Genomic DNA, 26,717 nt, shown 5'->3' with positions numbered 1-26,717 from the left:
TCAGCTTATCCTTGTGACGGCGACGGGGAATATGATTCATGGTTCTATCATATATGCCAGAACAAAGCACTTGTTCCTGTTATGTTTAGCAAAAGCGCCAGTGATCTCCATGTGTTTACACCCTTCATTATAGACGAAAAGAACCATTTCTTAACCCCTAATGACAGGAAGAAAGTATCAGGTAAAGGAATCAAAGATCACCACAAGGAAGAGTAACTGGAAGGACCAGAGCAAAGAAAGATTCAGGAATTAGGGCGTCTAGAGAAAAAAAGAACAGAAAAGAGAAACTCCAAGAATGAGTCAACCTAGTACCAAAATGCCCCCCCAGCCCTGCCTCAGGACGCCCCCCTACTCAACCGTAACACCCCCCTAATCCACCGCAAAAACACCCTCAGCCTCGCCTCCCTCTTCACCCCAGGCAGCATCCCCGGCTCCAGCGCGCTCCTCCACCCAACCATGTACGAGTCCCAATGGCACGAAATCCTCCCCCACGGATTCGGAACCATGTTGATCCTCATCATCGACTGCCGGATGTCGTCCCACCGCCCCGGATCCCACAGCGCCGCCGACCAAATGTCCAGCATGCCCTGCGTGATGCCCATGACGTCGTACGCAGTGGGCATCGTGAGGCTCGGGTGCAGCCACCGTGGGCTCTCCAGGTACCGCCAGATTCTATAGCCCCCTCTGTCTCTGGCTCCCCAAAAGGGCCTGTACTTTTCGAACTCTCGCGGTCTCCGCGCCCAGCTGCTCCTCTCCCCCCGTGAGAGAATCATGCCGAATCCATGGGCCTTGTGCTTGCTGGCCTCCCTCTTCAGCGCCAACACAGAAGCACGCAGCGCTCTGTCGTCTCCCGCACACCCACATATGCACCGGTGCAGGCGGTCCAGCCCCTGAACGAGAACGTACGGCATAACCCGCTCGCTCACATAGCAATCATCTTCTGGAGGACAAACCAAAACATGAGTTGACATACTTTCCAAGGGGGGAAACGATCAGCAACTCACCTAAATCATACAACGCCCTCCGAACCCACGCCTGCAGGGAAACGAGCTCGTACAGCTCCCACGGCGCCATGAATCGCAGCACGAGCGTCAGCTGCAAGAACTTGAGCTTCTCCAGGCTGTCGCTGAGCCTAGCGGCGTCAATCTCGCCCTGCGGCGTCCGCTCGACGTCCAGATACAGCTTCTTGCAGAAGCCGCTCAGGATGTGGAACAGGTACAGCGCGTGTCCTACCCTCTTCTTCTCGGCGACCGTCACCGGCCGGTCCCGGAAGGAGTCTTGCATGGGATAGAAGCTGAGGCTTTCTCCTAGGCGGCAGTCGTTCAAGAAGGCGTCCGTCATCTCCGATATCTTCTTCCACAGATGGGACATTCGGCCCGCGTCTCGCAGGGTAATTCGGAGAGCCGTGTCCCGGGGGTGAAAGGACTCAGAAGGGAGAGCCTCTTGCAGCTCCTCGGCTTCGTCCCGCACCTTGCGAAGGTGGTTCACTTGGGCGCGGATGGTGCCCACGGTGAGCTCGGGAAAGGCCGGCAACATGATGGGCACCTTTTCGACGTGGCAGGTGACGAGGGCGTGGACGAAGAGGTCCTCGCCCAGCTCGTTTTTCAGGACAGAGTGAAGCACGACCCCTTTTTTGTGAGTGGTGAAGATGTTGTGTATCCGCTTGTTCACAAGAACGAGGGACTTTAACGACTCTACATCGGGCAGCTTCTCCATGATGCTCAGAATAATCTCTGGATAGAGACTGTTGAATGTCGTCTTTGCCATGGCTGGGCCGCTCGATGGGGGTTTTGTTGACCACTCGTGTAAGAGAGTCGCTGTTGACGAGAGGCACGGGGAATGAGCCCCCGATTGTTTGTTTGAAGCAAAAGTCTGGGTCGGACGCTGTCTATAACGACAGAAATTGTTGAAGATCAATACATGATAAACAAGGACAAGAGGAAGAGGGAAAACAAACTAGGAGTATTAGACAGATGTACAGATGTACATATATACATGCTGGGAAGAGAAAAGGACCAACAACTTCCGCGAAGCACCGCAAAGGGGCTGCCGAGCTGACTTTGTGAGGCGCAAGGGGATGAGGAGAGGAGGAGGGGGGGTGCAGTTGAACCGACGTCATCCGTCGAGTCACAATAGTCCCCTCACTCAACAGAAATATGAGTTATCACGATGATGTTACAAGATGCCAGGTAACTGAATGCAACAGTGATGTGTGAATCGGATAGAAGCAACGACGGAGAGGTCTCAGCGAGTGTGTGATATGGCTTCAACAGCTCGTCGCGGCGCATCGCATGCTACGTCCATGTACCTAGGGATGGATGATCCACGAACAAGGTAGCTACCTACCTACCCAACAGATAGCCCATCAACATGAACGATGCCTCGCATAAACCCGCACGCGACCCCGAGCTGCAGTACTGACACCGTATTGAAGCAAGGTGCTATCCACAGCCACCAAAAGAAGGGCATGTACTTCTACGGAAACAAAGTAAACGGAAACTGAAAAGAGAACCTCGAATAACGAAACTTCTCCTCTCTCTCGCTTGGAACACCTGGGAGATCAATTCATCACCCACGGTTCATCTCAACAAGCTGTATGGAACTGCTTCTTCGTAGTTGCTCAGACAAGTAACGAGGTAAGGGCAGCTCCCCTCAAGCCACGTCCGACCACCGGCACACCCTGGAATCTCCGAAAGTCAATTGATTTGAGGCGCTGACCGGCAAAGAACGCGCATTCAGCAGTTCCCTGACCGTTTTCAGAAATCTTTGTCAAACCAATAACCGGTTCGTAAATGCCACGCTGATGGAAGCACTCAATACAGGGTAGGTAGGACTGGGCCTCTGCGGTAATAGCAGGCAGGTTGCCGTTGTTCGGCATACTAAATATGAACACTCTCCACAGAATCAAGCAAGTCGTGCTCCGTACTTCTTCAAGTCGGCGATTTCTCATCTGCCACAAACTCACAAAAACTCAACAATCCAAGCAGCCCTCCTGAAATCCCACAAGTAGGGACAACGTAGGCAAATCACTGCCTACTAGGTACCTAACCGAGCCCCTACCTCAGTCCTGCCCCGCCGATCCGGCTCAAAAGGTGTCACAAGACAGTATGTAATGCTGCCACAATCTCAACAGTCCAACCGAGAAAGCCACACAAATTTCCATCACAAGCTATGATATCAACTAAACCTCTCCAATCAATGGTTTCCTTATAAGTGGTGGGGGGGATCAACCAAAATTCCATTTGCACTTTGTGACGCTACTATCTAACGATGGCCTGAGCAACCACCGTACATGGAACCAGATCACTTGATCTTCTAGTTCTACATTCCCGCCATGCCCCGGCTTTAAACAACAAGGAGACTTCTTCCTTTTTCTCTCTCTCTCTCTCTCTCTTCCCCCGTCCTTGCTTTCTTCCCACCCAAAAAACCAAGGCGAGTCAAGCTGTTTGAAAAGGAGACAGTCCTCCTCAAGGCTCCCAAAAGAGAAGTCCCTGATATTTCCTCCCGCCAACTGCCGCGCCGCTCGTTGACCCTTGCAAAAGAACCAAATCACAAAAGAGCCATTCCTAAATGCAAAGCCCATTCACTCGAAGGGGCATCCAAATCGATGAATGCACTAGGACTTGTGAACACCAACACAGAAACTGGCCCGACTGGGGCTTAACCTTCTGCTATTGCTGCTTGGGGGGATGAAGAGAACCTAGAAGGGAAAGACAAAACTGTAAAAACAAAAACGATGAATAGCCGGCCTCCTTAGTACTCCCTGATCCTTTCTACATGACTTTTTGGTTCGCCGCCGCCGCTCATTCCGATACGTGCGAGGCATACATGACTTCTCTATTCCATCGTGATGACTTGGGGGCAAAGGGAAGAAAAAACGATTAAATGGGATGGATGGGGCAGAGGGGGGTTCAATATGGAGACTGTAACCACTCGAAGAAAGAAAAAGGGATATTGTGTAGTGTGAAAAAAAAAATCTTCGTGGAAAGGGGTATTGGATTACTGCAGTGTCATAGGGTCTATATACACATGAAGTGGTCATGGAGATCGTGTTGTTATGCTGTGTCGCGTTGAACTGGGGAGTAGGGGATAAGGGGTTATGCGCCGCATATCAGGCAGTGGGGGAATAACGGGTGACCTTGACTCGGCATACGGCTGCTGCGATGCCGTGGCTTCCTTATTTCTCGTGCGAAGCATCATCGTCTGAGACGGACCTTCACAGTCAAAGACAAGTCTGCGTCTTCAAGACTGAGAGATGACGCCCTGTGAGCCGCCCAGCTGGCGCTTGACCTGCTCGCGAGCCCAGCGAGCCGTCTCTATGGTGCGTGGCTGGAAGTCCCGGTTGGTCTTGGTCTCCTTGATCATGGCAGTCAACCAGGGCTGTCGGAAGGCATCAACAAGCTCGCCGTTGGGGTAAGCATCGGCCAGGTCACTATGGAAAATGAACTTGTTAGCATGCCTCATGAACAAATCTCAAGCGTGAGCGCAGTCCTTACCCGATGACTCCCATGGCCGCCCGCATGAGTGACTCGCTGCGGTTGGCATCGGTGGCAATGAGGTTGAGAAGCTGGAAGATAGCGGGAACATATGGCTGGAGGACTTGGGCTGTAGAAAATCGGTCAGCGCTATGAGTCAAAGTAAGGGGGGGAAGTAGGGTCGAATGTCATACTCTTTCCGCTGGACTTCATGGCGCCAATAATGCCACCCCACGCATCCATGATCCCTTCTCGCAGAGAGATGACATAATAATACATCTCGTCGGGGCCATCAGGGGTTGCGGTAACAGTGGATGCCTGCTCCAGAACCTGGGCAACGACCGAGAGGTAGGTCTCAAAGTGACCTCCAATGGCGCCAGCGATATCTCCAAAGCACTGCAGGATAGCAGGCTTGAACTGGTTGGCAAGGGTCGTACTCTGTGCGATGAAAGAGTCAGCCACGTTAGAAGAAACATGGGTAGTAAAGCGAAAGAAAGGACTCACCCTTAGGTTGTTGAGGAGATAGTTCATAAAGTTATCGCAGTAGGGCTGGCTGCGCTCGCCCATGGATCGCGTAATGTCGCTGACGAGGCCAATGGCCATCGAGCAGAGGCTGGGCTCGTCCTGGTTGCCAAGCGCGTTATACAGGAACGGAACGAAAGCCTCCATGTACTTGACGAAGTCTTCTTCCATTGTAGTGGCAAGGGCGCTGATGGTGGCGAAGACGGCCTCTGGGACGCTCGACTTCCCTCCGATGGTGCTGAGGATCTGAAGGAGGACCTGCATGATGCGGTCGCCCTGGGGGGCAATCTCCTTGTCGAGACGCGAGATGATGGCCTGGAGAACGGCGCACAGGCTGTTTTGCATTTCTTCCAGCGTCAGCTTGTCCTCGACGCTGACGACCTGGGACTGCAGGGGGATGGTCTCCTCCAGACGCTTGATGATGACATCAGACAGCGATGCGACGGCCGGGAGGCTCTCGGAAGCAGAGTTCTGAACAAATACGTTGAGAACCTCGTAGGCAGCGGTGCGCACCGACGTCTCCGTATCCTGGCGTCCGGTAGCAGTAACATCCAGCAGGGAGCTGACGGCCTGGTTGAAGTGGGGGGTGATGGGGTTGGTCGGGGCACCATAGTCGCCGGCGAAGCGCTCGGCAAGGTTCATCAGGGCCCAGCAGCAAGAGGGGGCCATCTTGGCGTTGCTGATGAGGCCCTTGAAGAGCGACGCAATCAGCGTGGGGAGATGCTGCTGGGGATCAATGGCCTCTGAGCACGCCTCGGTGACGCGGCCCAGGGCATAGGCGGTGGAGTCCCTGACCTGGAGGGACGAGTCGTCCATCATGGTGATGAGGACGGGAAGGGCCTGCTTCACGATGGGCTCCAGGACCTTCTCATCAGGTCCCTCCATGATCGCGCCAAAGGCGGAGACGGCAGCGTCCCGGTTGTGCCAGTCATCCGACCTCAGATTCGCCTCGACAAAGGACAGGACGGGCGCAATGATGGTGGAGTTGACGGCCTGGGAGTAGAGCTGCAGGCACTGGTAGGCGGCGCGGGACAGGTTGTACTCGTCGTCGGTGGCATCCTCGTCCTGCTTGGTCAGGAGCGTCAGCAGGACGGGGACGACCTCGTTGGCGGCCACGCGGGCAAAGTTGTAGAAGGAGCGCATCTGGTCCGCGCTCTCGACCTGTGAGTTATCGTCCTCGATGGAGATCTCCTCCTCGCAAACGGTGCTCCAGAATTCGACGGCCAGCTTGGCCACGTCCTCGTCCTCGGATTTCATCCCGAGAATGGTCAGGCCAAAGAGGGCCTTCTCCATGTAGAAGCGCATGTTCTCGTAGTAGAGAGCCATGATGCGGTTCAGGCAGCCAAAGGCGCCCTGCTGGATGCGCGAGTCGTCGGCCTGGGTGGCCTCGCAGACGACCTGCATGATGTAGTTGCGCTCGCCCTCATGCTTGAAGTTGTTGGCGACGAACTCGAGCGAGTCGCCCAGCGCGGTGATGGCGGCGAGCCGGACCTCGACGTTGGTCTCCTCCTTGCGGGCGCCCTGCACGACGGCCGTCAAGATGGCGTTGGAGTGGGACACGAGAGCCAGTCGCAGCTCCGAGTCCTGGCTTTCGCAGATGTAGCCAATGGTGGTGAGCGAGGCCTGCTTCTGGTGGTCGGCGCCCTCGCTCACGTTCTTGACGAGGAAGGACAGCAGATCCGGCCACTGGTTGCGGGGCAGCTCGATGGCGGCGATGGAGGAGATGACTTGGGCGGCAGCAGTGCCGGCCTGGGCGTTGCTCGAGGACAGGGTCTGCAGTGTCAGCTGCTTGACCCGGTTCTTCGTCTCGTCGTCCGTTTGCTGGAGCCATTTTGATTGGAGCTCCTGTTGCCGGGCAAAGTCCCTGGCTGTGAAGGCGTTCTTGAGGGCAATACCGGCGGCGGCTCGGATGGAGCCATCCGCTTGCTCATTTGCGAGCTCTTGAACGAGTGTAGCGAGATAGAGCGGCTATACGAGAAGAAGATGAAAAAGATATTGTCAGTGTCTGCGATCGGGTCTTCGGCGGTGTTTTTCAAGGGAGGTGTGGCTGAGGACGTACGAAGTTACTCTCCGCTGCCTGAGTGAGTTGCTGTTCGGCGGCGTTTCGCAGGTTCGCATCTGTGAGTTTTCGCCTATCAGTCAGCTAACGATGCTCTGTAGTTGAAGCCCTCTCTCCCAGTCGCCCTCTCTATCCCGCTCATGGGTTGTTGTCTTTGTTGTTGTGGGCTGGAGGTGATATCCGAGCAAACAAAGTGCCCCTCTGAGGGGCGTCGAGAGGGCTTCTGCGGCATCGACTGTTTCGTTCCATCTGCTCGTACTAACCTGGCGACAGCGAGTTGGCGAGCACCGTATTAATCTCTGAGCTCGACATGATGGCGGTCTTTTAAAGCGTTCCTGTCATGCGTCGTCCGCAGGTCGTCGCTGATGCTGGTGGGAAAACGCCCTGTTGTGCTGAGCGGCCACACACGTGTTGGACCAAAGGGGGAAAGAAGGGCGTAGACGCGGGGGAGGTTTTCAAGGCGGAGTCGGAGAGAAAAAAAAAAGAGGAAAAATAGAAAGGAAAAAAAAAGGAAAAAAAAGGTAGCCTCGCGGGATACACGTAGCTGGGTTTGCGCGACAAGGCAGAAAAAAAAGGAAAAAGGGCGGTCTATTTGTTTTGGCTCTTTTTTTTTTTGGTGATGTAGTCTTTTTTTTCGACAATCTTGGCCGAACCGTGAGGAGGATCCCAACAGCTGCCTGGCTGTATGTATTACGGTCAGAAGCAAGACGCAGAGAATGGAAGAAGAGAGCGAATAGGGTCGAGGAATCGCACAGAGGGTCTGCCTCCAAATAGAAAAAGCGTCGGCAAGGGGGGGTAAGTTTTCTGTGGGATGACGGGGGCCCGAGTTGCTACCGCCACTTGCTTGCAGCTGCAGCGCCTGCGTGCCTTGTTTAGGCGCTATCACTCTAGAGGGGTTAGGTGCTAAAGAGCGTGCCGGGCTGTGGGAATGGCGGCGAGTGACGTGGGTGGGACAAGACTGGACGAGCCAAAAAAGACGGGAAATGGTTGAGATGCCAGTCACGAGACTCGACAGGCTGTGGCCGGGCCGACGACTGTTGTTTTGTCTGATCTGAAACAGGGGCAACGACAAGGAGAGAAGTGACAGAGAAAACAGACAGACAGAGAGCTGGAGGTACGGTATGCTGAGATTGGATGGTGCAAAACGTCAAGAATGCGACAGAGAATAGAGTTTCCGTCAATCGCCAGTCTCGGTTCCTCCGCAGCTGAGCTGGGCGGCGTGCACGTCAGTGAGCAGCACCGCTAGTGAGCCCACTACAGCGAGCAGGTGGCGGCGTTTGGGCGGTGCTTCCGGGGGCCGCTCAGGGCAGTCCCAGGGCGAGCTTCCAGTGAGCGAGGATGGGCCGGGGCGCCGATCGACTGGCCTGAGAGCGCTGTAAACCGACACCTGCACAGCACCCGAAACACCTTGACCAGCAGCACCGCAGCCCAGTAGCGGCAAAAGCTGACGAGAGGTGAAGGGCAAGGCGCGCCGGGCGGATGTTTTTCCCCAGCGGAACGACCACCGAGGGACGAATCAGCGCCAGCCGTGGCGGGTTTGCAGCGGGGGCCAAGGAGGGGTTGTGTCTGAGCCAGTTCGGCAAAACCTCGTTTAACGCAAGCGGAGCGCGGCAAAAAGTTTTAGAACCAACTGCAGAGAGACAGAAGTTGATAGAAGAAAAATACATGGTGGAAGCGGGGCGGGTGCGGTCGAGAGGTTTGCCAAGGAGGAAAAGGCCGTGAGCACATGCATTTGATCTGATGTTTATCTGACTTGCACTTCTGGAGCTCTTGGACGCCGGGATCTGCTTGTAGGTAGATCTAGCCCGTATGTAGAGAGACGAGATAGGTCAAGATAGGCAAGGAGAGCATTTTCTACGTCATTTGAATGTGCGATTCCATCTGCTGCGGACATAGTCCAGATTTGTATAGTAGTTGTAGTACTGCGTCTGGTCTGGCGCTTCTCTGTTGCTGCTGTCATGTGATGACGATGACGATGCCGTTTCTGACGGCACCTGTATTGCGGGTTGCAGTTGAACCAAACAGTGCCGTGACGGCACTGCTGCGTTTCGAGACTTCACTCACACAGTATTCGCAGGACTCTGCCTAGCCACGAAGGCTCTTATTCAATCAATCACACACAGCATTCTTTCCAACAGCTTCTATTATTTCCCGCTCAAAACAGTTCTTGTGTCTCAGGCTCTGTAGATGGGGGATAAAGAATGGAAAAACAGAAATCTCCACACAGCGTCCACGGCAACCCGAGATGCGAGACATGCACCACATCAAGCATGCGTGCTGTTCCACACTCCAGAACGAAAACCATGGAACTCAAGTGCTTTATATGTACCTAGTGAGGTGCAAAAATAATCTGCCAGGGCTTTGAACTCGTTGACATGTATCGAATTTTCATCATCCGACACGAGAGTATTCTTTAGCCGATCAGCTGAGATGTGCCGAATGCATGGAGATAATCAACGAATACTTGCTGTTGAATAAGCTCATCGCCCTCAGTCAACAGCACACCAGATAAGGCAAGGCAACATGATTTATGTAAAGTTGTTTATTTGCCTTTTTCGTTATTCATTACATGTATGGAAAAAAAAAGAAATCAAGAAAATGGTCGAAGAAAGAAGTAAAGAAGTCGATCAAACTCCCATCCGTCATCAAACAGTCATGGATCATAAGACATGAGAAAAGCAGCCACAGATCATAAGCCATCCAATTTCTCAGTCACGCTCAATCTCCCCCAGAAAAGAAGAAGGGAAAAAAAAAAAGATGTCCAACCAAATCAGTTTATATCACATCCATGCACATCTCGTCCATCTCCTTTTGAACCAATATTCATCCAACGGTACTGGATGTCAGGCTTCAACGATAGCGAGTAGGGGCGCGGTCGCGGTCGTAGATGATCTCCGTCTCCCGGATGCGGTCGTCCCGCCGAGGAGCTGCGCGCCTGTCGTAGCTCCGTCGGTCGTCTTCGTAGTAGTCACGCTCCCGGTCGAATTCGAAGCGAATGCTCTCGCGCGCTCGCTGTCGCTTAGACCGTCGAATGTCATCAGAGAGCTCAGTCAACTGAAGCACATCATCCTGTAACTCTTGTGTAAGCAGACTGCTTTCGTGAGAGGGACGCAGCTAAAAAGGCAACTTACATATTTCAGATAGTCCATAATGTAGAAGAACATGTCCGTCTCCTCGTACTCGTAGCCAAGCTCCTCAATGGCCTCGCGGATGACCAGGTCCTTGGTGATCTCGGTCCACATCTCCTTGGGCGGGGCGGGAGCGGGAGAACGGCCGATCCTCCGGTCGATTTCAATCTCGCGCTCACGGTCGAGGACGGAGACGCTGACCCGCTCGCCCCTGACGGGAGGCGGCGAGGGCGCACGGTTGGACAGGTCGTCTCGGTCCCTCTCCCGCTCCGGGATGAACTTGGTCCTCCGCACGCCGCTGTACTTGGTCCAGGTGGTGTCGGTGGTTGCGCCGCCAACGCCGTCCATGCGTATCCGCTCAGTTCCCGGAGGCACGTCGACAATGGTCCAGGCCTTGGTGGCGCCGCCCCAGGCCTCGCCCATGCGGCCACGGGAGTCGACCTTGGACGTGATGTACTCGGCCTCGTCGTCCTCGACGGGGCGGGGAGCGGCCGAGTGAGCCCTCCGGCGGCCCTTGGTCTCATCAATCTTGAGGTCACGGCGGATGACAATGTCATCGTCGTAGAAGCGGCTGGAGCGCCTCTCGCGGCTCTTGGAGCGAGTGCGGCTGGCGGATCGGTGGAAGTCGACCTCGACCTCGGTGCGGCCCTTGGACAGCTGAATGTCAATGTCCGTCTCCCGGATATCGCGCTCGCGCTCCCGCTGGCGGGGCCGTGGCGCGGGAGGCGGGGACGGCGGCCTGGCCTGGATCATTCCTGGGGAGGCGTCGGTTAGTATCAAAGTCTATTCGACGACAACAACATTTTCGAACGAGAAAAAAAAACACTCACCATGGTCAATGTCTGTGTAGTGAGTAATGACCTCGCGCTCAATCACGGGCCCGCGGATGACGGGCGGCGCGGGCGGCGGTGAGGGCGACGGCGACGGCACCCGCTCACGCTCACGCTCGCGCTCGACGATGCGGATGTGCTCCGAGGTGGCGTCAGAGGGCTCGACATAGCGAACAGCCCGGGGCGAGGGCGACCTGCGGCGGGCGACAGACGGGCTGCGGATCTTCTCGACGATGCGGGTGCGCGAGCGCTCCCGCTCGGGCTCTGAGGGCGAGACGCTCTGGGCCCTGCGGACGATGCGCTCCTCGCGGAAGCGGATCGGGCTGGGCTCCCGCGGAGGGCGGTCGTAGGGGTCGGCCTCGCGCTGGCGCAGCACCATGGGGCCGGCCTCGGGCCTCCGCGACGACCTCAGGAAGTCGGGCAGGTCGCCATCTCGCTCGCGGATGCGCACGTCAAACTCCTCGAACTCGCCGCGGCGGGAGCGCGGAGTGGGAGGCGCGGGGCTGCGGGTGACGGTGCGTGTGCGGATGGTGTCATCAAACTCGACGGCGGACCGGCGGTAGTCCTGGTCTCGGTAGGCCATGCTGTGTGTCTGTCTGCGGCTTCCGGGCTCGCAGCTGCAAACAAAAGTCGCTCAGGCTGAGGCTATTCCCGTGTACCTCGGGTATACTAATGCTTTGGGTGTGCAAAGTTGTTGTTGTACGGACAGCAAACAAGAGAGAACGGCTTGCTCTGCTCAGGGTCAGTACTTGTATCAGCGGGGAGGAGTCGACGAGCGGGGTCCAAGCAAAGGTGGGAACGTCATGCGGCTGAGACAAAATGGCCTGCCTTGTGACGTTTTCCCTCGTCTCTCTCGTGTGCTTTTTATTTTGGCGAGAGATCCCGGCAGGTCGACAGGGAAGGGCCAGAGAATGACAACTCACAGTTCAACAAAGGGAAGCTGGAAAACCCGTGCACAGGGCAAAAAGCAAACGGTCGAAGGCTCGATGCGCACAAAGGAGCTGTTACGGATGCAAGCAGAAGTTCGTTTGAGCAACAAGCTGCGTCTGGGGGGAGACAAAGCGAGAGGTTGGAGGCCAAAGAAGAGAAGTCGATCGAAGTGCCTGGTTTTGAGCAGTTCCGAGCCCAGCAAAAAGGCGGGCGCCAACGGCTGCGAGGGGGGCAGTGATGACTTTTTTAGAGGCAGCAAGGCAGTATCAGCTGGCGACAGGGGGCTGGCCAACGTCATCCCCGGGCAGCAGACAGGACGGGCCAAGGGCCAGAAACTGGCTCAGGCGATCAAAAAGTTGCTGCTGCTGGAACCTGACCTGGCCGGATGTCTTGTGTGTCATGTATTGGAGGCCCGAAAACGAGCCAGGGGGGGCCCGAGAGGCGCCACTCGAAGGGATCAATCATGCGTTCGTATCGTATCTACCGAGCTTGAGAGGTCTGGAGGAGTGCCTTCTGTGACTCTCGTGTTCCATCTCTCGTTTTCTCCGGCATTCTCTGTCTTTTGTTGCAAATGTCGAAACACTGCTGGATGCTTCTTCCTTCTCTATATCCATCCTCCCCCTCCTTCTCTTTCGCCCGGCTTTGACTTTCGGAGCCTGAGCGGGGGTCCTGCATGGCGGTTGCTTGCTTGCTTGCTTTCTGGGAAATTGGCGACCTGTCCGATGTGCTTTGTTACAAAGGCCGGCTGGGGAGCAGTTGCATGCATTCGCGATGCACCCGGATGGAGCACGCGGGAGAGATACCGGACAGTCATTGTGAGGTTGATGCGCGGGCAGTCAAGGAAGGGAGGTGGTGGTGCTGGAAGCTGCTCCAGGTATCTGATTGCAGCACCGATGGCGGTGATGACGCCGTTTACCCCGGCCTGGGCTGCTCTGCTATGTACCACTAACACCAGACCTGAATGACCGACTCTACCTGTTGAGTTGGGCACCGAAAATATGAAACAAACTGGTCAAACCATGATCAGATTCTATCAAACCAAGTAAATATTCAGTCTTAAGTAATCAACGGTATCACGACAATCAGGAACATGAACCCAGTGGCTGCTACGCCTCCCATCTTAGCAGCGGCTCGGTCCATCATGGGCCCTCCCTAGCAAAGAACCACCCACCAACCAACCAACCCCGCCAGCCCAAAAGGCGCAGCAGCAGCATCAGCATCCATCTCTCTCCCTGTCACTGTCCAGCTTCTGCTTCTGTTTCCCCTCCATCATCCCCGGCTCTTCTTCTTCTTCCTCCCCCTACTAGTTTTCCCTTACTTCCCCATCGACCTAGACTCCGTAGAGGGGCTGTGAAAGGACCACCACCAACCTCTCCAATTCCAGCCCAACCTGCTGCTTGCTGCTACTTTACAGATCCTTGGTAACTAGTCGGAAAAGTCGTATTTCGCGCCTGACGCAATGATGCATGCGAGCTAGAGCCAAGCCAGCCATGGGCTGCAGCGCTCCATCATGCGGGTTTTTTTTTTTTTCTTTCGCTTTCCTTCTCTCTCGCTCTCTCACGTCTCTCTGTCTGTCTGACTCTTTCATTCTCTGTTCACGACAAAGATGATGGCATCAAATACAAAGTACCAAGTTTTTCTTCCCCCCTGCAGTGGTTAGGCATACTTCCGCCCCCCCCCCACAGGTTCAGTTGATACCTGCCTTACAGTAGCCCTTCTTTTCTTTCCTTGCCTTTTTTGCTTGGCTCTTCTTCCATGACCTTCTCGAAGAACAACAGCCTTCAAAGAAAACCAAGACAAGTCATTTTAAATTGGAAAACCAAGGTGTTAAACAATGCATGAAAAAGACACACATGGCTGGATCCAAACTCTATGCTCGATGCGGCGAACCCAAAGTGTATGCATCTCGTACTTGAAATTGGTGCATTTTACCTTGGGTCTTGAAGTAATTTGCATGTGGTCCCCCCTCAAAGGGCGTTCGCAGACAGTGTGACCCATCCGGTGACTTGCGCCGCAAACGACGCTGGAAGCAAAAGTGCACCTTGATGAGAGCCCGACTCCATATCTCCTCCATTCTGTTGCTCAAATCATGCAGACCATGGCGAAACAAAGCAAATATTCCCACAGGCCACGAAACAATACCTACGTACACCAAAAAGACAAGCAGTCAATAAAAAGAGAAGAAGAAAGTGGAAGCAGAGAAAAAAAAAAAAAAAAAACATTGCGTCACTGATACCCGTTCCCCCCCAAAGTAGTGCCAGGAGCTACTGCATGTACTTTGCAAGTTCGAAACTGAAATAACACCGTCACATGCCGTCACCAAGCCCCGGCCATCGTGACCCCTCCTCTACCTCTGATCCGAAGAAAAGTGGTGTGTCTGTGTGTCTTTGTGTGTGTGTGGTGTGTGTGTGTGTGTGTGGTGTGTGTGTGTGTGTGTGGTGTGTCGCCAAACACCATGAGATCCTGTGGTGTGTGTCTCGAGCCTCGAATTCGCGAATTTTTCCTTGCACGCACCCGAGATATATTAAAGAATAACCATAAATTCCTCGAAATCGTAGATTTATTGCTCCGCAAGGTATTACTTACCTGTAAGAACGATCTCCCACTAGAAGCATCCATCATCCCTGGAGAAGCATCACCCTAGACAGATGGCATCTCTCTCTCTCTCTGTCTATGCCCGTTGCCAGGATGACTCGCTCCATCATGGAAAAGAAGCATTGACACTAAAAGCTGCAGCTTATATGCACAAAAGCTTCGCCTTTCTGCTAGCCATCACCCACGAGACGAAAAGATGCAAGGAACCAGACGTTTTCAATGCCTTGACTGCAGGCCACAGCGGCAGCTGCCAGCCCGGTGTCTCCCATTTGCTCATGTCTCTCCTAGCCAACTTCATCGAGTCCACATCGCCGGCAGCCAGGGTAGTTAGTTGGGCATCCAGACGTGGAGGCAGTTCCCTTTCTACTCCCTCATTAGGTGGTTGAAGCTTCTTGTAATCATGCTTTATTGTTGGTTTTCCCCAATGATCATCTGTTTTCTGTAACACTACTGTAACTTGTTGAACAGCACTCCCATGTTATTTTTGGTACTCTTGTTTTCCTTCCAGCCCAAATAAGAAATACGGGTAATCATAAAGCATCAGCTAGTCCGCCCCCCAGTAGAGCCCGCGCTTCGTATCCTTGGCAATGAGTCCCGTCAGGCTCCTCTCAGGCTTGGGATATGCTGGTCTCCCGCCCAGAACGTTCACCACATCTTGCATATCCAGCCAGTGCGCCATCTTGGGTCTCCGGTTGGGCCAGTCTGTGTGCTTCTCCTCCAGCTCCTCGATCGGCGAGAACACGACCTCGGAGCCCTGGATGCCAATGACGCTCGTGCTGTAGGGGTCCTTCTTCACCCGGTTGTGCGCGTTGCGGCCAAAGCCCTCCAGGTGCTGCATACACTTAATGGCCAGCCGAACAGCACGGCAGCGGTCCATGGGCGAGGGGACACCGCCTTGCTGCACGTGCCCGGGGATGCTCTCGCGGCTCTCGAACCGGTCGTGCGCCTCCTCGCGGATGATGCTGGCAATGAGCTTCGCGTCGTAGACCTTGCTGGCCTTTTCGTTGACGAGGATCAGGCGGCCCGCGCGGGACTGGCCCTTGTCGTGGTGGAAAACTTCCTTGAGGTGCTTGACGTCGGCATTGAGCATCTCGAGGCTGATGCCCTCCTCGGGGATGTAGACGGCAGAGGCTCCGACGCTGAGGCCGGCCAGCGTCGCCACGTAGCCCGAGCGTCCACCCTGCGTCTCGATAACAAAGACGCGGCGTCGGGTGGCCGAGGCAGACTGCTTGATCTTGTCGCAATAGTTGACCAGCTCGTTGAGGCAGGTGTCCGATCCCAGAGAGTACTCGGTGCCGGGGACGTTGTTGGAAATGGTGGCCGGCAAGAGGCAGAGAGGGATGCAGAGTGACGGATACTCATCCCTGGCCTTGCGCAGCTGGGAGACGGCGTGGAAGGCCTCAAAGCCGCCAACGATGAAGAGGGCGTCGAACTCGTACTGCTCAATCAGGTTGGCAATCAGCTCCATGCCGGACTCTGAGGGGAGCTCGCGGTTGGTGCCAATCTCCGAGCCGCCCTTGCTGGCCCAGCCGTCGACCTCGAGCCAGTCAAACGGCCGCACGGCTCCGAGGGGCGTATCGCCGTGGTGGCGGGCGAATCCGGCGAAGCCGTTGTGGATGGCAAGGGGCTCGTGCCCACGGGAGAGGCAGTATGCAACAGCTGCGCGCACAGCGGCATTCATACCTCCAGCAGGGGCGCCGACGTTGATGAAGCCAATCTTCATTCGCTACGCAAAGAGTCAGTAAATGATGTTCACCGTAAACAAAAAGATGTAGAAGAAGACTGACGTTCTTCTCAGGCAACTTGTGATCATCCACGAGCGCGTTCGTGGTGGTCAGATAGGACTTGTACTGGTCCGAGAATTCGGTGTCTCGCAGGCTCATGGCCCTGTCAAAGTCTTTGGCCTCGACGGCGATGGCCACCTCCTTGGTCTCCTTGACGGCCTGCATCAGCGGCTTTCGCACAATCTTGTTCTCGTTGATGGCGATGACGCAGGTCTCGGTCTCGGGCGTGGCCTCCAGCACGGCCTTGACGGCTTCGACGCCCTGCAGTGTGCCGAGTATGCGATCATAAGCCACCGCTGTGCCTCCTCGTTGAACGTGGCCCAAGGTGGTGATTCGGGTGTCGAGGTTAAGCCCGCCCTCGCTCTTGTCGGCCAGGAGGTCTTTGATCTGCTCGGGCGTGATCTTGGTGCCGTCTTTATCGCGGGCGCCCTCTGCGACGATGACAATGGTCTTTCGCTTTCCCATTTTGCGGTGCTATACAGGCGACATGGTCAGCTATGCAACTCGCATCTTTGTGTATATACACATGGACAGTTTGGTTGATGATGTGCTATTACTTACCCGTTGAACCACAAGTTTCATGTCCTCTCTCCAGTCTTGATCTCTGGGCCGCTCAGGAATAAAGACAAAGTCGGCTCCCGTGGCAACGCCCGCCAAAAGCGCCAGCCAGCCGCAGTGTCGTCCCATGACTTCGATGACAAAGGCACGGGAGTGTGAAGAAGCCGTGGCCTCAATGTAGTCCACCATTTCGCAGATACGCGAAAGGGCGGAATAGCAGCCAATGGTGGCATCCGTGCCGGACAAGTCATTGTCAATGGACCCGACGAGGCCGACAATGTTTAGATGTCTGTACGGCGCGACTTGCTCCGGCGTCAGCTCCTTGTTGTCGACGAGCTCCTCGATCAACGACGGCCATTCGGCCCGGAACTTGTCGGCGCCCGTCAGAGAGCCGTCTCCTCCGCAGATGATGAGGGCATCTATGCCGTTGAGCACCATGTTCTTGGCCGCCGTCAGCCGGCCCGGTCGTTCGTAAAAGGCCATGCATCGCGCGGTTCCGATAAGGGTGCCGCCCTCGGAGAGGAAGCTTCGGACGTCGTCCCAGGCCATCTGCCGGATGAAGTCGCCGCCCTGCACAAGCCCCTCGTATCCCTCGTAGACGCAGTACGCATCGCAGCCCATGTGGATGGACATGCGCACGACGGCGCGCACGACGGCGTTCATGCCGGGGGAGTCGCCTCCCGAGGTCATGACGGCAATCTTCTTCTTGGGCGCCATGGTGGGCGGGAAGTCTGAGGCAAAGGCTGTGGTGGTGTATCCGAGTCCGCGGAAGAGCGCTCGCCAGATGCGTCGAAAGAAGCGGCGGAAGGTGAGGAGGATGTCAATGGGCCCTGGAAAGAATTCTAGGTAATGCTGAAGCGGCATCTAAAAGGGGCCCGTCGCCCGTGAGCTCTGGGATGAGCAGGATGAGGAAATGGCAAGCCGATGGTCGCTGGTGTAGTTGAGGTTCGAGGAAGGTTTAGAGTGGCATGAGGGGAATTGACGAGGCGAAGAAGCTCTTATCGGCCCTTAGTTGGAACGTTATCAGATGGCGGGGCTTTTGGCTTTCTTTTTTTTTCTTCAGCACTCTCCTCTGCCTCTCTTTTTCTCTTCTTAGCCCGCTGATCGGATCTAGTAACGGCAGCAGGGCTTGTTGGGTAAGGGATTCTAAGCGGTAAAGGTTTGATTTTCAGGAGGGCGGGAGGAATTGGCGCTGCAGGATCTCAAGCTGAGCGTGTCTTGATCTTCTTCCATTGGTTACACGCAACTCATCGTCATATCGTCATTGGATCTGACCCCTCCTACGTAATGCCTACTGCTCCAGCACTACCAACTGCTGTGTTACCGCGACTCAGCACAGCTCTGATCCCTCACGCCACGCCTGCAGGGGCGCAATATAGACGACAATCGTGGCACGGCGCCTCTCGTCAAGACGGCCAAGCATTGACTACAAACACAACGTAATGGCAATGAGGGAATTTGCACATCAACGCCCATCGAGATTCGCTTCAATTCCAATGACAGGCCGCTTATTGCGTCGTTCCCTTACGGCACGGAGCTCCGGCGCTCGGCGGCTACTGCGCTAGGGGCCCCTGTAAGGAATTGGGGCGGAGGCGAAGAGGGTCCCAGCTTCGGAGGTTTGCGAGCGTGACGGAGTAACAGTGCAGCCAACGCCCGCGCTGATCATCTCGGTATACCGTACTGTACTGTATCTGTGTATGCGTTATTGGTGTGAAGACTCGCAACGGTGCTGTGGGCTTTGGCAGGCTCCAGTGTTCAGCGGCAAGCATCACAACTTGATCTGGCTCCAACGTCACCGTGTAAGCCGCAAGGCTACGATCGCTTGTACCTGCACACCCACAAACCATGCCAAGGTACATTGCTGGGCTCGCGCAGCTGATAAAGTGCACAGCCAATCAGCAATAGCCTGCAGCATTCAACAACTCCCCACCTGCATCTTTCTGCGCTCAGCCTTGTCAAGCTACAGCTCCAGAACCTTGACAAAAGACGCCGCCACAATCTTGCTGAAAGCTGCCGTCATTCGTTTCGCAGCCTACCTGATGAGGCTGCTGTCGAGATTGCAACTTGTCATCGGTTAGGCCTCGCCATGTCTCCAGCAGACGGCCCCCCGCCGCTCTCGCTGCGGCCGTTTCCCGTTGCCGACCAGAAGCCCAAGAACCTCGCCGAGTTCATCGCCCGAGTCAACGCCCAGCCCGGCGGCTTCCGCGCCGTGACAGAAGCCAAGCTGCGCGAGGATCTGAAAAGCAGCGAATCCTCCGATGGAGCGGCAGATCAAGATGAGGACATGTCGTCGGATGCCGCGCCGGAGAACGAGGTCGCGGAGAAGGACCCCAACGTTGCGCGCATGGAAGTCTTGAAGAACATTGAGTAAGGAACCCCCTCCCCCTCCCCCCCCCGCGCGGAGATGGCGACGCCTATTCTTGTTTTCTGGCTCAAGAGAAGAGATGGATTCCTGACGCGTAAGCTGTAGCATAGCCGGTAACACCGCCTTGTTGACTCTCGACTCCATGTCCCTCCTCCTCTCGAAGCAGAACCCGACGCAGGCGGGCTTGACCTTGTCCCAGCAGCTCCGCGACATGGTCGGCATTGGCACTCTCGGCGCCGACCGGCTGCACGACTCCAACGTCACGCCAGCCAAGACGAAAGATCAAGAGGCCGTGGCCATGGGATGGACCATTATGGAAATCAACAAGACGAGGGATTCCGCGGAAGATGCCGCCGCGTTCCTGGAGAAGGAGATTGCGGCGGAGAGCAAGTACTGGGAGGACGTCGTCTCGGTCAAGAAAGCCGGCTGGTCCGTATGCAAGGTCCCGCAGGAGAGGCACACCTTGGGCGTGAGGTTTGGCTTCTCAGAGGGTACGTCGGGTCTTTGCTTCAGTTGGACGCATATGCTGCAGCAGCTAACACCATGTCGATAGCCGCTCCCGAGTTCAAGAACAGTGGCTTGGCGCCAATGAGGCGCGGCGACGATGGGTCGGCGGATCTCGACTTTGGTCGCTTGGGCGGCGTATCGGAGGCCCTGGTCGTGACATACGAAAGAGACGGCAAGGTGATTGGGCGATCGACAACGCGATCAGCCTCCGAAGACGGCTCGCTAGAGTCTCGAATCCTCGAGGCGCGCAACACCATCTTCTCGCAGGAGCTCTGGCACGAGCTCACCAAAGAGTCACGGTCACTCGCCGCCTACGACGTCAAGCCCGAAGGCAGAAAGCTGACGTGCCAAGCCGACGACAAGACGAAAATCACACTCGAGCTCCTCCCCCTGGAATCATGTCCCTCCCGCGACCAAGATCTGCCCGAGAACGGCCTCGCGGAAAAGACGTCCATGGTCCTCCACATCCTCCTCAGCTACGCCCATCGATACAACGAGCTCATGAGGATACGGCCTGTCCCACCGCACATCTCGCGCGCTGCTCGCCAGCAGTCCTACGCCCTCCTCCGCCCCGTCCTTGCACGCACAATGTACCTGAAGAACATTGAAGAGTCCACGCAATACGTCGGCCTGCTGGTCAAGACGCTCCAAAAGGCCGGCATCCCTTCTTCAGTCGTCCTCCGCACCGCGCAAGCAACCGCATCCGACCCCGGCCCACGCGGACCGAACCAGCTCTCCGCCTCGCAGACTCTCGTCCGCAATCTCCTGCAGACGCAGGACTTTACGCACGAGGTCACAGTCGTGCCCGGCGTCTCGTTCATCATCCGCGCGCGCGCGTTCAGCTTCCCCGTCACGGCAACGTACTACTACATTCTCCTCCCTCCTGCGTCGCCCCTCCCTGCCTTGTGTCCCCCGTGGGCGGAGGGCTATCCCAGCGTCCAGGCGCTGGGCGACTACCTGCGGACCGCCATCTCCCGCGTTCTCACAAACCACTTTTACTCTATTCTCGCCTCCTCCTCCAAAACCGCAGAAGCCGCTCAGGACAACAATAACAACAACAACAACAACAACGACAACAACAACCCGGACAACAACCCGGACAACGCAGCCACCCAAGACTCTGACAAAACCAACGTCAAATTCACACTCTCCCTATCCCACGAAGGAGACAACACCAACGACATGATCCCCAACGGGAACCCATCCCTCTCGCTAACCATGACCGAAGAACAAACCGGCGACCCCATCACATGGACGTGGTCCCTATCCGGAGAAAGCGAAACCCGTCCGGCGGCGGACATTGTGCGCTCGCTGCCCGGGATGCAAGCGACGCTCAATTAGGACAATGAGCGTTTCTTCCCCGCCATGAAGGAATTCGAAGATGAACTCGAGCGTTACGAGAGGGGGGAGGGTGGTTATGTTGGTGGGCTGGCTAGGTGGCTTGATGAGCTGAGGGAGATGGCGGAGAGAGGCGAAGGGGGGCAGTCAAACGATGTCTCCAGAGAAGTGAAGACTATTCGCGCGAGAAGAATTACGGAAGCTTGAGATTGAAGTTGTTTTGTGGTTTATAACTGCATTTTTTTGGGAGTACGGGTGTATATATGTGTGTAAGGTCACACGGAGTTTTTCCCCCAACATCTTGGGACGGTAATGGACCACTCAAGAATTCTATCGAAAGATGATTTCTTCAAGGCATTGATTGCTCTTCTGGACAAAGTTGCATGTTTTCCCACGGGTCAAGGAGTGCTATTCGCTCTGTGAGAATCGTCATCATAGAGCTCGATTTGACTCATTCATCAACTTTGAGGTGCGCTGTACTTCATACAACAAAAAAAGAACCATATCCCGTTCCCCTTCCAGAATGTTGTGGCGCGTGTTTACAAGTGAAAGCAAGGTATACACATCACTCGAATGACATCACTGTACATACAGCATGGTCATTCTGGTCAAAAACGGAAAGCTCCCCAAAACTCCCAAAAAGACAACAGACGGCAGACATAAGGGGGACAAGAAAGGAATAGCAGAAAGAGTCCCACAAGCCTCGACAGACCATCCCCTCCCTCGGTACTCAGTGGCCTGTGAAGAGGAACTTGAGATCGCTGACGCCCAATCTTCCAATCCTCATGCTCTCGGCCTCGTCCAGCGCCGCCTCCACCATTTCCTTCTTGCGATCCTGAAGCTCGACGATTCGGTCTTCAACCGTCTCCTTGGTCAGGATCCGATACACAGTGACCTCCTTCATCTGCCCAATGCGATACGCACGATCAACGGCCTGCATCTCAATGTAGGGGTTCCAGAACGGATCCATGATGACGACGCGAGATGCCGCAGTGAGGTTGAGTCCTGCATTGCCCGCTCGCAAAGACACCAGCATGACCTTGACATCCTTCTTATCGCGAAAGTCCACGGCCGCTTGGAATCTCTGCTCCGCAGACATGCTTCCGTCGTACCGCCTCATCTTTCCCGGATACTGGTCATGCCACATGGCCACTTCGAGCAGGTCCAACAGGAGAGTCCATTGAGAGAACACAATCGTCTTTTCTCCAGTTTTATATATCTCCTCTAGGAGCTTCATGCACTCCGACACCTTGGCAGCAGGCAGCCACGTCTTTCGCAGGTAGCCCATGTACTTTTTATAGGCGGCTCGATTCTTGGACGCATCATGTCGGAGGGCCCTAAGCATGGAGGGTTTGATTTCGGTCGCCTTCTTTTTGCCCTTCTTCTTCTTCTTCTTTCTCTCATTGTTTTCCTTCTTCTCGTTTTTGATCTTCTCCCGCTCTGAGTCGGGCTCGACATCGTCTCGCACGATAAAGTCTCTTAAATCGCCATAGCTGTCTACCTCGTCATCGTCAACGTCCTCGGAGGAGTACTCGTCGTCGTCGTCGTCGCCGGAGCTGTCACTCTCGGTTTCTTCGTCCTTCACAGGTCCCTCGACACGTTCCGGCATGTGCACCTGTTGGAACGTTTCGTAATTGAAGCATTTCTTGGGATCGAACGAGCCGCGGCACACGGGGCACTTAGCCGTCGTGACGCCCTCGAACCCTTGCTGGAGGTTGGTGGCCGCTGCACTATCCACCAGCCGCGTCAAGCATTGCTGGCAGGTGTCGTGACCACAGGGAATGAAGAACGTTGGCGATTGGACGGCATCATAGCATATAGGGCACTCGAAAGCGTCGGCCTCCCTGATTCTGACGATTATAGACTCATCAAGCTTCTTGACCAGCTCAAGCAATTCTTTGCTAGTAATATTGGGCGCAGTATCTTCAACGTCGAGATTGAGATGAGGGTGGCAGCATGCCTGACGTAGGCGAAGCAAAAGAACCAGAATGCTGGAGTAGTTCTTGCCGACACTGCCTTCGCGGAGATATTTGTTGAACGTGACTTTAGAGGCCTTCTCGAGTTGATTATAGTAGTCACGCTCGTCTTGGGAGAGGTCGGCGTAGATGACATGTTCTCTCTTGGCAGGCAGCACCAGAATCGGCTTTCCATCCAATTCGGAGTCCTTCTTGCGACGAAGCATGATTGCCTTAAGAAGAGCGCGGAACCTGTGCATGGCGACGCCGTCCGTCGCACTATTTTTGTTAAAGAGCGGAGAGAAATCCCTTCTAAACTGATCCCAGACACAGTACGGCTTGATGCGTAGGAAATGAACCAAGGAGAAGATCTCGAGAACACCATTCATCATGGGCGTTCCGGAAAGGCACCACCTATGCACGGCGCTCAGCCGATGACACGCCTTGGCAGTCTTCGTGTTACGGTTTTTGATGCACTGCGCCTCATCCAGAATGACGCGATAGAACTTGGACTTTCTCGGGTTCAGGAGCGGAAACCTTGTTGCGATGCCTTTGTCGGTAAAGTCAATGTTGCGACCTGCATTGCTCTCCAAGTAGGTATCCAGGCGTTTCATCTCTTGGGCGAGGGTGCCATAGGTGGTCAGTACGACGTCATATTTGAGCATGTCATCGATCGTGGCTTTGGTGTTGTGGTATACAAAGACAGACAACCGGTGAGAGGGTTTCGTCTTCTTATGGATTTCCTCTTCCCATTGTCGAATCAGGGCCACCGGGCCGACGATCAGGTTTGTCTACGGCAGGATGGTTAGCACAAGAAGCAAAGAGGACAGCAATGCATGCGAGGTACGTTGGTTATAACTCACCTTGGGACGCGACTTAGCTGGCCTTGACAGGATCAGAGCCAATGTTGATATAGTCTTGCCAAGACCCATATCATCGGCCAATATACCACCCTTGTTGGTCCCCTCTTCCATCTGTTTCATCCACGACAGCGCGAGGGCCTGATGGGGATAGAGGGCATTCTTAAGGCCCTCAGGGGTGCCGTCTCGTTTGTCCTCTGGGATATCCATGTCAGGGCGGATGTTTTTCAAAAGGTCATCGAGCTCCTGTTCCGTGACCCTAGGGTCGTGGAAGGAGTTGTTGATGAAATCCATGAGGTGGCTAGGAAGCATATTGCCGTCTCCGTCAACACCGTTGACATAATCAAAGGAGCTGGTCTTGTTGATGATGTCGGACAATGGCGTCAGGGTGCCACGGCCTAAAGCGCTCGCTTCTATAGGCGTGCCAAACATCATGGGCGCTCCAGGAAAAGCTCCAGGCATTGGGAAATTACCAGTTGGCAGCTGATAGTAACGTGGGTTGGGGTTCGGTTGGTTCACCGCTCGCACAAGATGGTCGTTAGCTGAGGGCCCGGCAGATGCGCCATAGGACGGCCCTCGAGCAACCAGGCTGGGCAGAGGCGCGTCGAGCTCGTCATCCAAGATTTCGAGAACGTTTTGAGATTGGTTGAGGCGTTGCGTCGCCATCATCCTAGAGAAGGCAGACGGTTGCTCTGCTCCCGAGGCTCTGGAAGGACCGGACGCGTTCTGAGACGAAGGCTGCGAAGCGAGAGTAGTCCTTTCCCGCTCTGCCTTCTTCTTCATTTCCCGTTCCAGCTTCAACTGTTCCGCAATCCTGGACGAGTCGTAGTCAACATCCGATCTGTCTCGTGCGTTAGCTTCCAGACTCAAGACACAGGAGCAATCCGGCATGAGCGCAGTTTTACCACACGGCGGACATATAACGTACCCAGTCAGGTCAATGATTTCAATCTGATCGTCTGACGAAGGAGACCGAAAAAGGGTTTGAGAGCCACTGAAGGGCCCTGGAGCCGTCCGTCGATGAGGAGTCAAGTCCGTCCCAGCATGCAATCCAGAGGCCTCAAAGTCTCGCTTTCGACTCTGTATTGTCAGCGAGGGGCTCTCTCCAGTTTCGGAGGCCAGGGGCTTCCTCGGCGTTTCCATGACGAATGATGCGGGACGCGGTCTCGAGGGTCCTGCAGAAGCCGGCGTTCTCGCTCGGCTTTGCTCTGGTTGTTCTGACGAAAGGGATCGTTAGCCGGAGAGTGGTTCGATCATGTCCAGAACAAACGATGTCGAGTATGTATGAGGAGGATTTGATGACTCGAGAAGAGCCCAAGGCACGGCGAAGAAACAGAAGACCAAAGGAGTGTCCCTTATACGTCGCACAAGAGAGCAGGCAACAGGGCCAAGGGGGGTTCCTGATGGACCAACCAAGTCCCCAGTGACCGAGGCTTTGCTGGCACCGAGATACAGGAGGCTCTGCGGCAAGAGGGAGGGGGGGAATCGGGCATCACTCGTCAATAGAATCAGGCCATTCAGGGGGTGTGAATGCAGCGTGAATCGAGAACCAAAGGCGATGCAAGGGGGGGAACGGTAGAGCACAAGAAGGAGTGCATGCACCAGGCCTAAAAGTGAAAAGGGAGGCGCTGTCACCGTGAATCTGGCGGTTGTCCAGACCTATTTAAACCGTGAAATGTGCTCTGAAATATGATGCAAGGGAAGAAACAAAGAAAGTTGGCCGAGCCAAAGTGAAGTGGAAGGGAAAGAACTCCGGTGAAACGGATACCTTAGGGATCAGGTTGAAAGAAGACGGGACGCAGATAACGATCACCGCCTTTCGGCAATATACCAGCAGTCCTAGTGAGAAACCGCACGCAAACTCACCTTGGGGTGACGATGAAGCCTGCGAGGCCGCGCGTTGGGCTTGCGCTGTGCTGTTACTTGGGCCGCCTAGACAATAATCGCATCGAATCAGAATCAGCACGGCTTTCCAATCAGAAAAAGGACTCAGTTATACGGAAGGGGGTGCTTGGTCGAGGCATCGTGACATCAAAGTGAGGCTGACACATGTGTGGAAGTGCCTCTACTCCATACAATGTACTGACTGAGGCATAGATAGGTATTTAGGGGGGGTTGGTTGAAGACTGCGTACCCTCATCGCCGCCAGATGGACTCCTGGGCAAGGCTTTCAAAGCCCTCTTCAGCCTCGAGATCTCCTTTCTTGCGTCTTCACGCTGCTCCTCCGCATCGTCAAAGGACTCGCCCTGCAGCGACTCGAGGATGACCTCCTGGATCATCAGCTCGTCCCGCAGCGCCTCGCGATTCATGGCCATGGCAACAAGATGATGCGCTGTCCCTGTCCTACTGGCGACGGGGGTTCATGTATGCCGTTTGCCGCTTTCTTCGTTCTTGTTTCGGTGAAGAAGGTTGGATTTAGGCAGACGGCGGCCTGTTGGACTCCATAAGTTTGGCGAGGTTTTGGCCAATTGATGATATCCACGCCTTCGCACGTTGTATGTGTTGTGTTACCAAGGAAGAGGACCGTTACTCTTCGTGATGTAAGCGTGGAAAGGAAGGACGAAGGAAAGGATGCGGTGAGTCGTCCACGGTAGACGTTGAGATGGAAAGTGTCAAACAAAACTGGTCAGGCGACTGCTGGTATAACAGACTGCAATGGGCTTGATGGAGGGGGTTCTGAAGAAGATGCAAGAGGCGAACAATTCACTGCAGACTTCGCGTCGCGTTAGTTGTATGTGTTTCGTCCAGTATAGTGGGGCTGGTGAAGTGTGTGCAGAGGTGGTTGCCCATGATCTATAGCGACTTCTGTCC

General features: G+C 55.2%; 6 protein-coding genes across 6 annotated transcripts; 1 reads left to right on the top strand and 5 right to left on the bottom strand.

Annotated features, from left to right (window-relative positions):
* Positions 1 to 335: 335 nt before the first annotated feature.
* Positions 336 to 1,887, bottom strand: CCMA1212_005947 (uncharacterized protein; the record flags this gene model as incomplete). The annotated part of the gene is made up of 2 exons (XM_073703191.1): positions 336 to 940; positions 1,005 to 1,887. Coding segments are annotated over 2 exons (1,488 nt in total), but the record flags the coding sequence as incomplete, so codon positions are not given.
* Positions 1,888 to 4,242: 2,355 nt separating this feature from the next.
* Positions 4,243 to 7,368, bottom strand: CCMA1212_005946 (Importin subunit beta-1; the record flags this gene model as incomplete). The annotated part of the gene is made up of 6 exons (XM_073703190.1): positions 4,243 to 4,432; positions 4,497 to 4,605; positions 4,670 to 4,913; positions 4,980 to 6,965; positions 7,057 to 7,115; positions 7,320 to 7,368. The coding sequence occupies 6 exons, from the start codon at positions 7,366 to 7,368 to the stop codon at positions 4,243 to 4,245; spliced, it is 2,637 nt and encodes an 878-aa protein (XP_073558323.1).
* Positions 7,369 to 9,906: 2,538 nt separating this feature from the next.
* Positions 9,907 to 11,597, bottom strand: CCMA1212_005945 (uncharacterized protein; the record flags this gene model as incomplete). Its single annotated transcript, XM_073703189.1, has 3 exons — positions 9,907 to 10,125; positions 10,188 to 10,939; positions 11,015 to 11,597. 3 exons carry the CDS (start codon positions 11,595 to 11,597, stop codon positions 9,907 to 9,909), a joined length of 1,554 nt encoding a protein of 517 aa, XP_073558326.1.
* Positions 11,598 to 15,083: 3,486 nt separating this feature from the next.
* CCMA1212_005944 (ATP-dependent 6-phosphofructokinase) lies at positions 15,084 to 17,745 on the bottom strand (the record flags this gene model as incomplete). Its single annotated transcript, XM_073703188.1, has 3 exons — positions 15,084 to 16,265; positions 16,327 to 16,797; positions 16,885 to 17,745. The coding sequence occupies 3 exons, from the start codon at positions 17,743 to 17,745 to the stop codon at positions 15,084 to 15,086; spliced, it is 2,514 nt and encodes an 837-aa protein (XP_073558325.1).
* Positions 17,746 to 18,726: 981 nt separating this feature from the next.
* On the top strand, positions 18,727 to 21,094 carry CCMA1212_005943 (Mediator of RNA polymerase II transcription subunit 17; the record flags this gene model as incomplete). Its single annotated transcript, XM_073703187.1, has 4 exons — positions 18,727 to 18,734; positions 18,832 to 19,248; positions 19,352 to 19,737; positions 19,800 to 21,094. 4 exons carry the CDS (start codon positions 18,727 to 18,729, stop codon positions 21,092 to 21,094), a joined length of 2,106 nt encoding a protein of 701 aa, XP_073558172.1.
* A 727-nt stretch (positions 21,095 to 21,821) lies between these two features.
* CCMA1212_005942 (uncharacterized protein) lies at positions 21,822 to 26,221 on the bottom strand (the record flags this gene model as incomplete). Its single annotated transcript, XM_073703186.1, has 5 exons — positions 21,822 to 23,837; positions 23,910 to 24,747; positions 24,835 to 25,123; positions 25,773 to 25,838; positions 26,041 to 26,221. 5 exons carry the CDS (start codon positions 26,219 to 26,221, stop codon positions 21,822 to 21,824), a joined length of 3,390 nt encoding a protein of 1,129 aa, XP_073558327.1.
* Positions 26,222 to 26,717: the final 496 nt, after the last annotated feature.

The sequence above is a fragment of the Trichoderma ghanense genome (assembly GCF_004382785.1).
Source record: "Trichoderma ghanense strain CCMA-1212 chromosome Unknown scaffold_6, whole genome shotgun sequence".
In the NCBI taxonomy this organism is placed as follows: domain Eukaryota; kingdom Fungi; phylum Ascomycota; class Sordariomycetes; order Hypocreales; family Hypocreaceae; genus Trichoderma; species Trichoderma ghanense.
The sequence above is the reverse complement of the archived record's forward strand: the minus strand, read 5'-3'. Positions and strand labels throughout refer to the sequence as shown.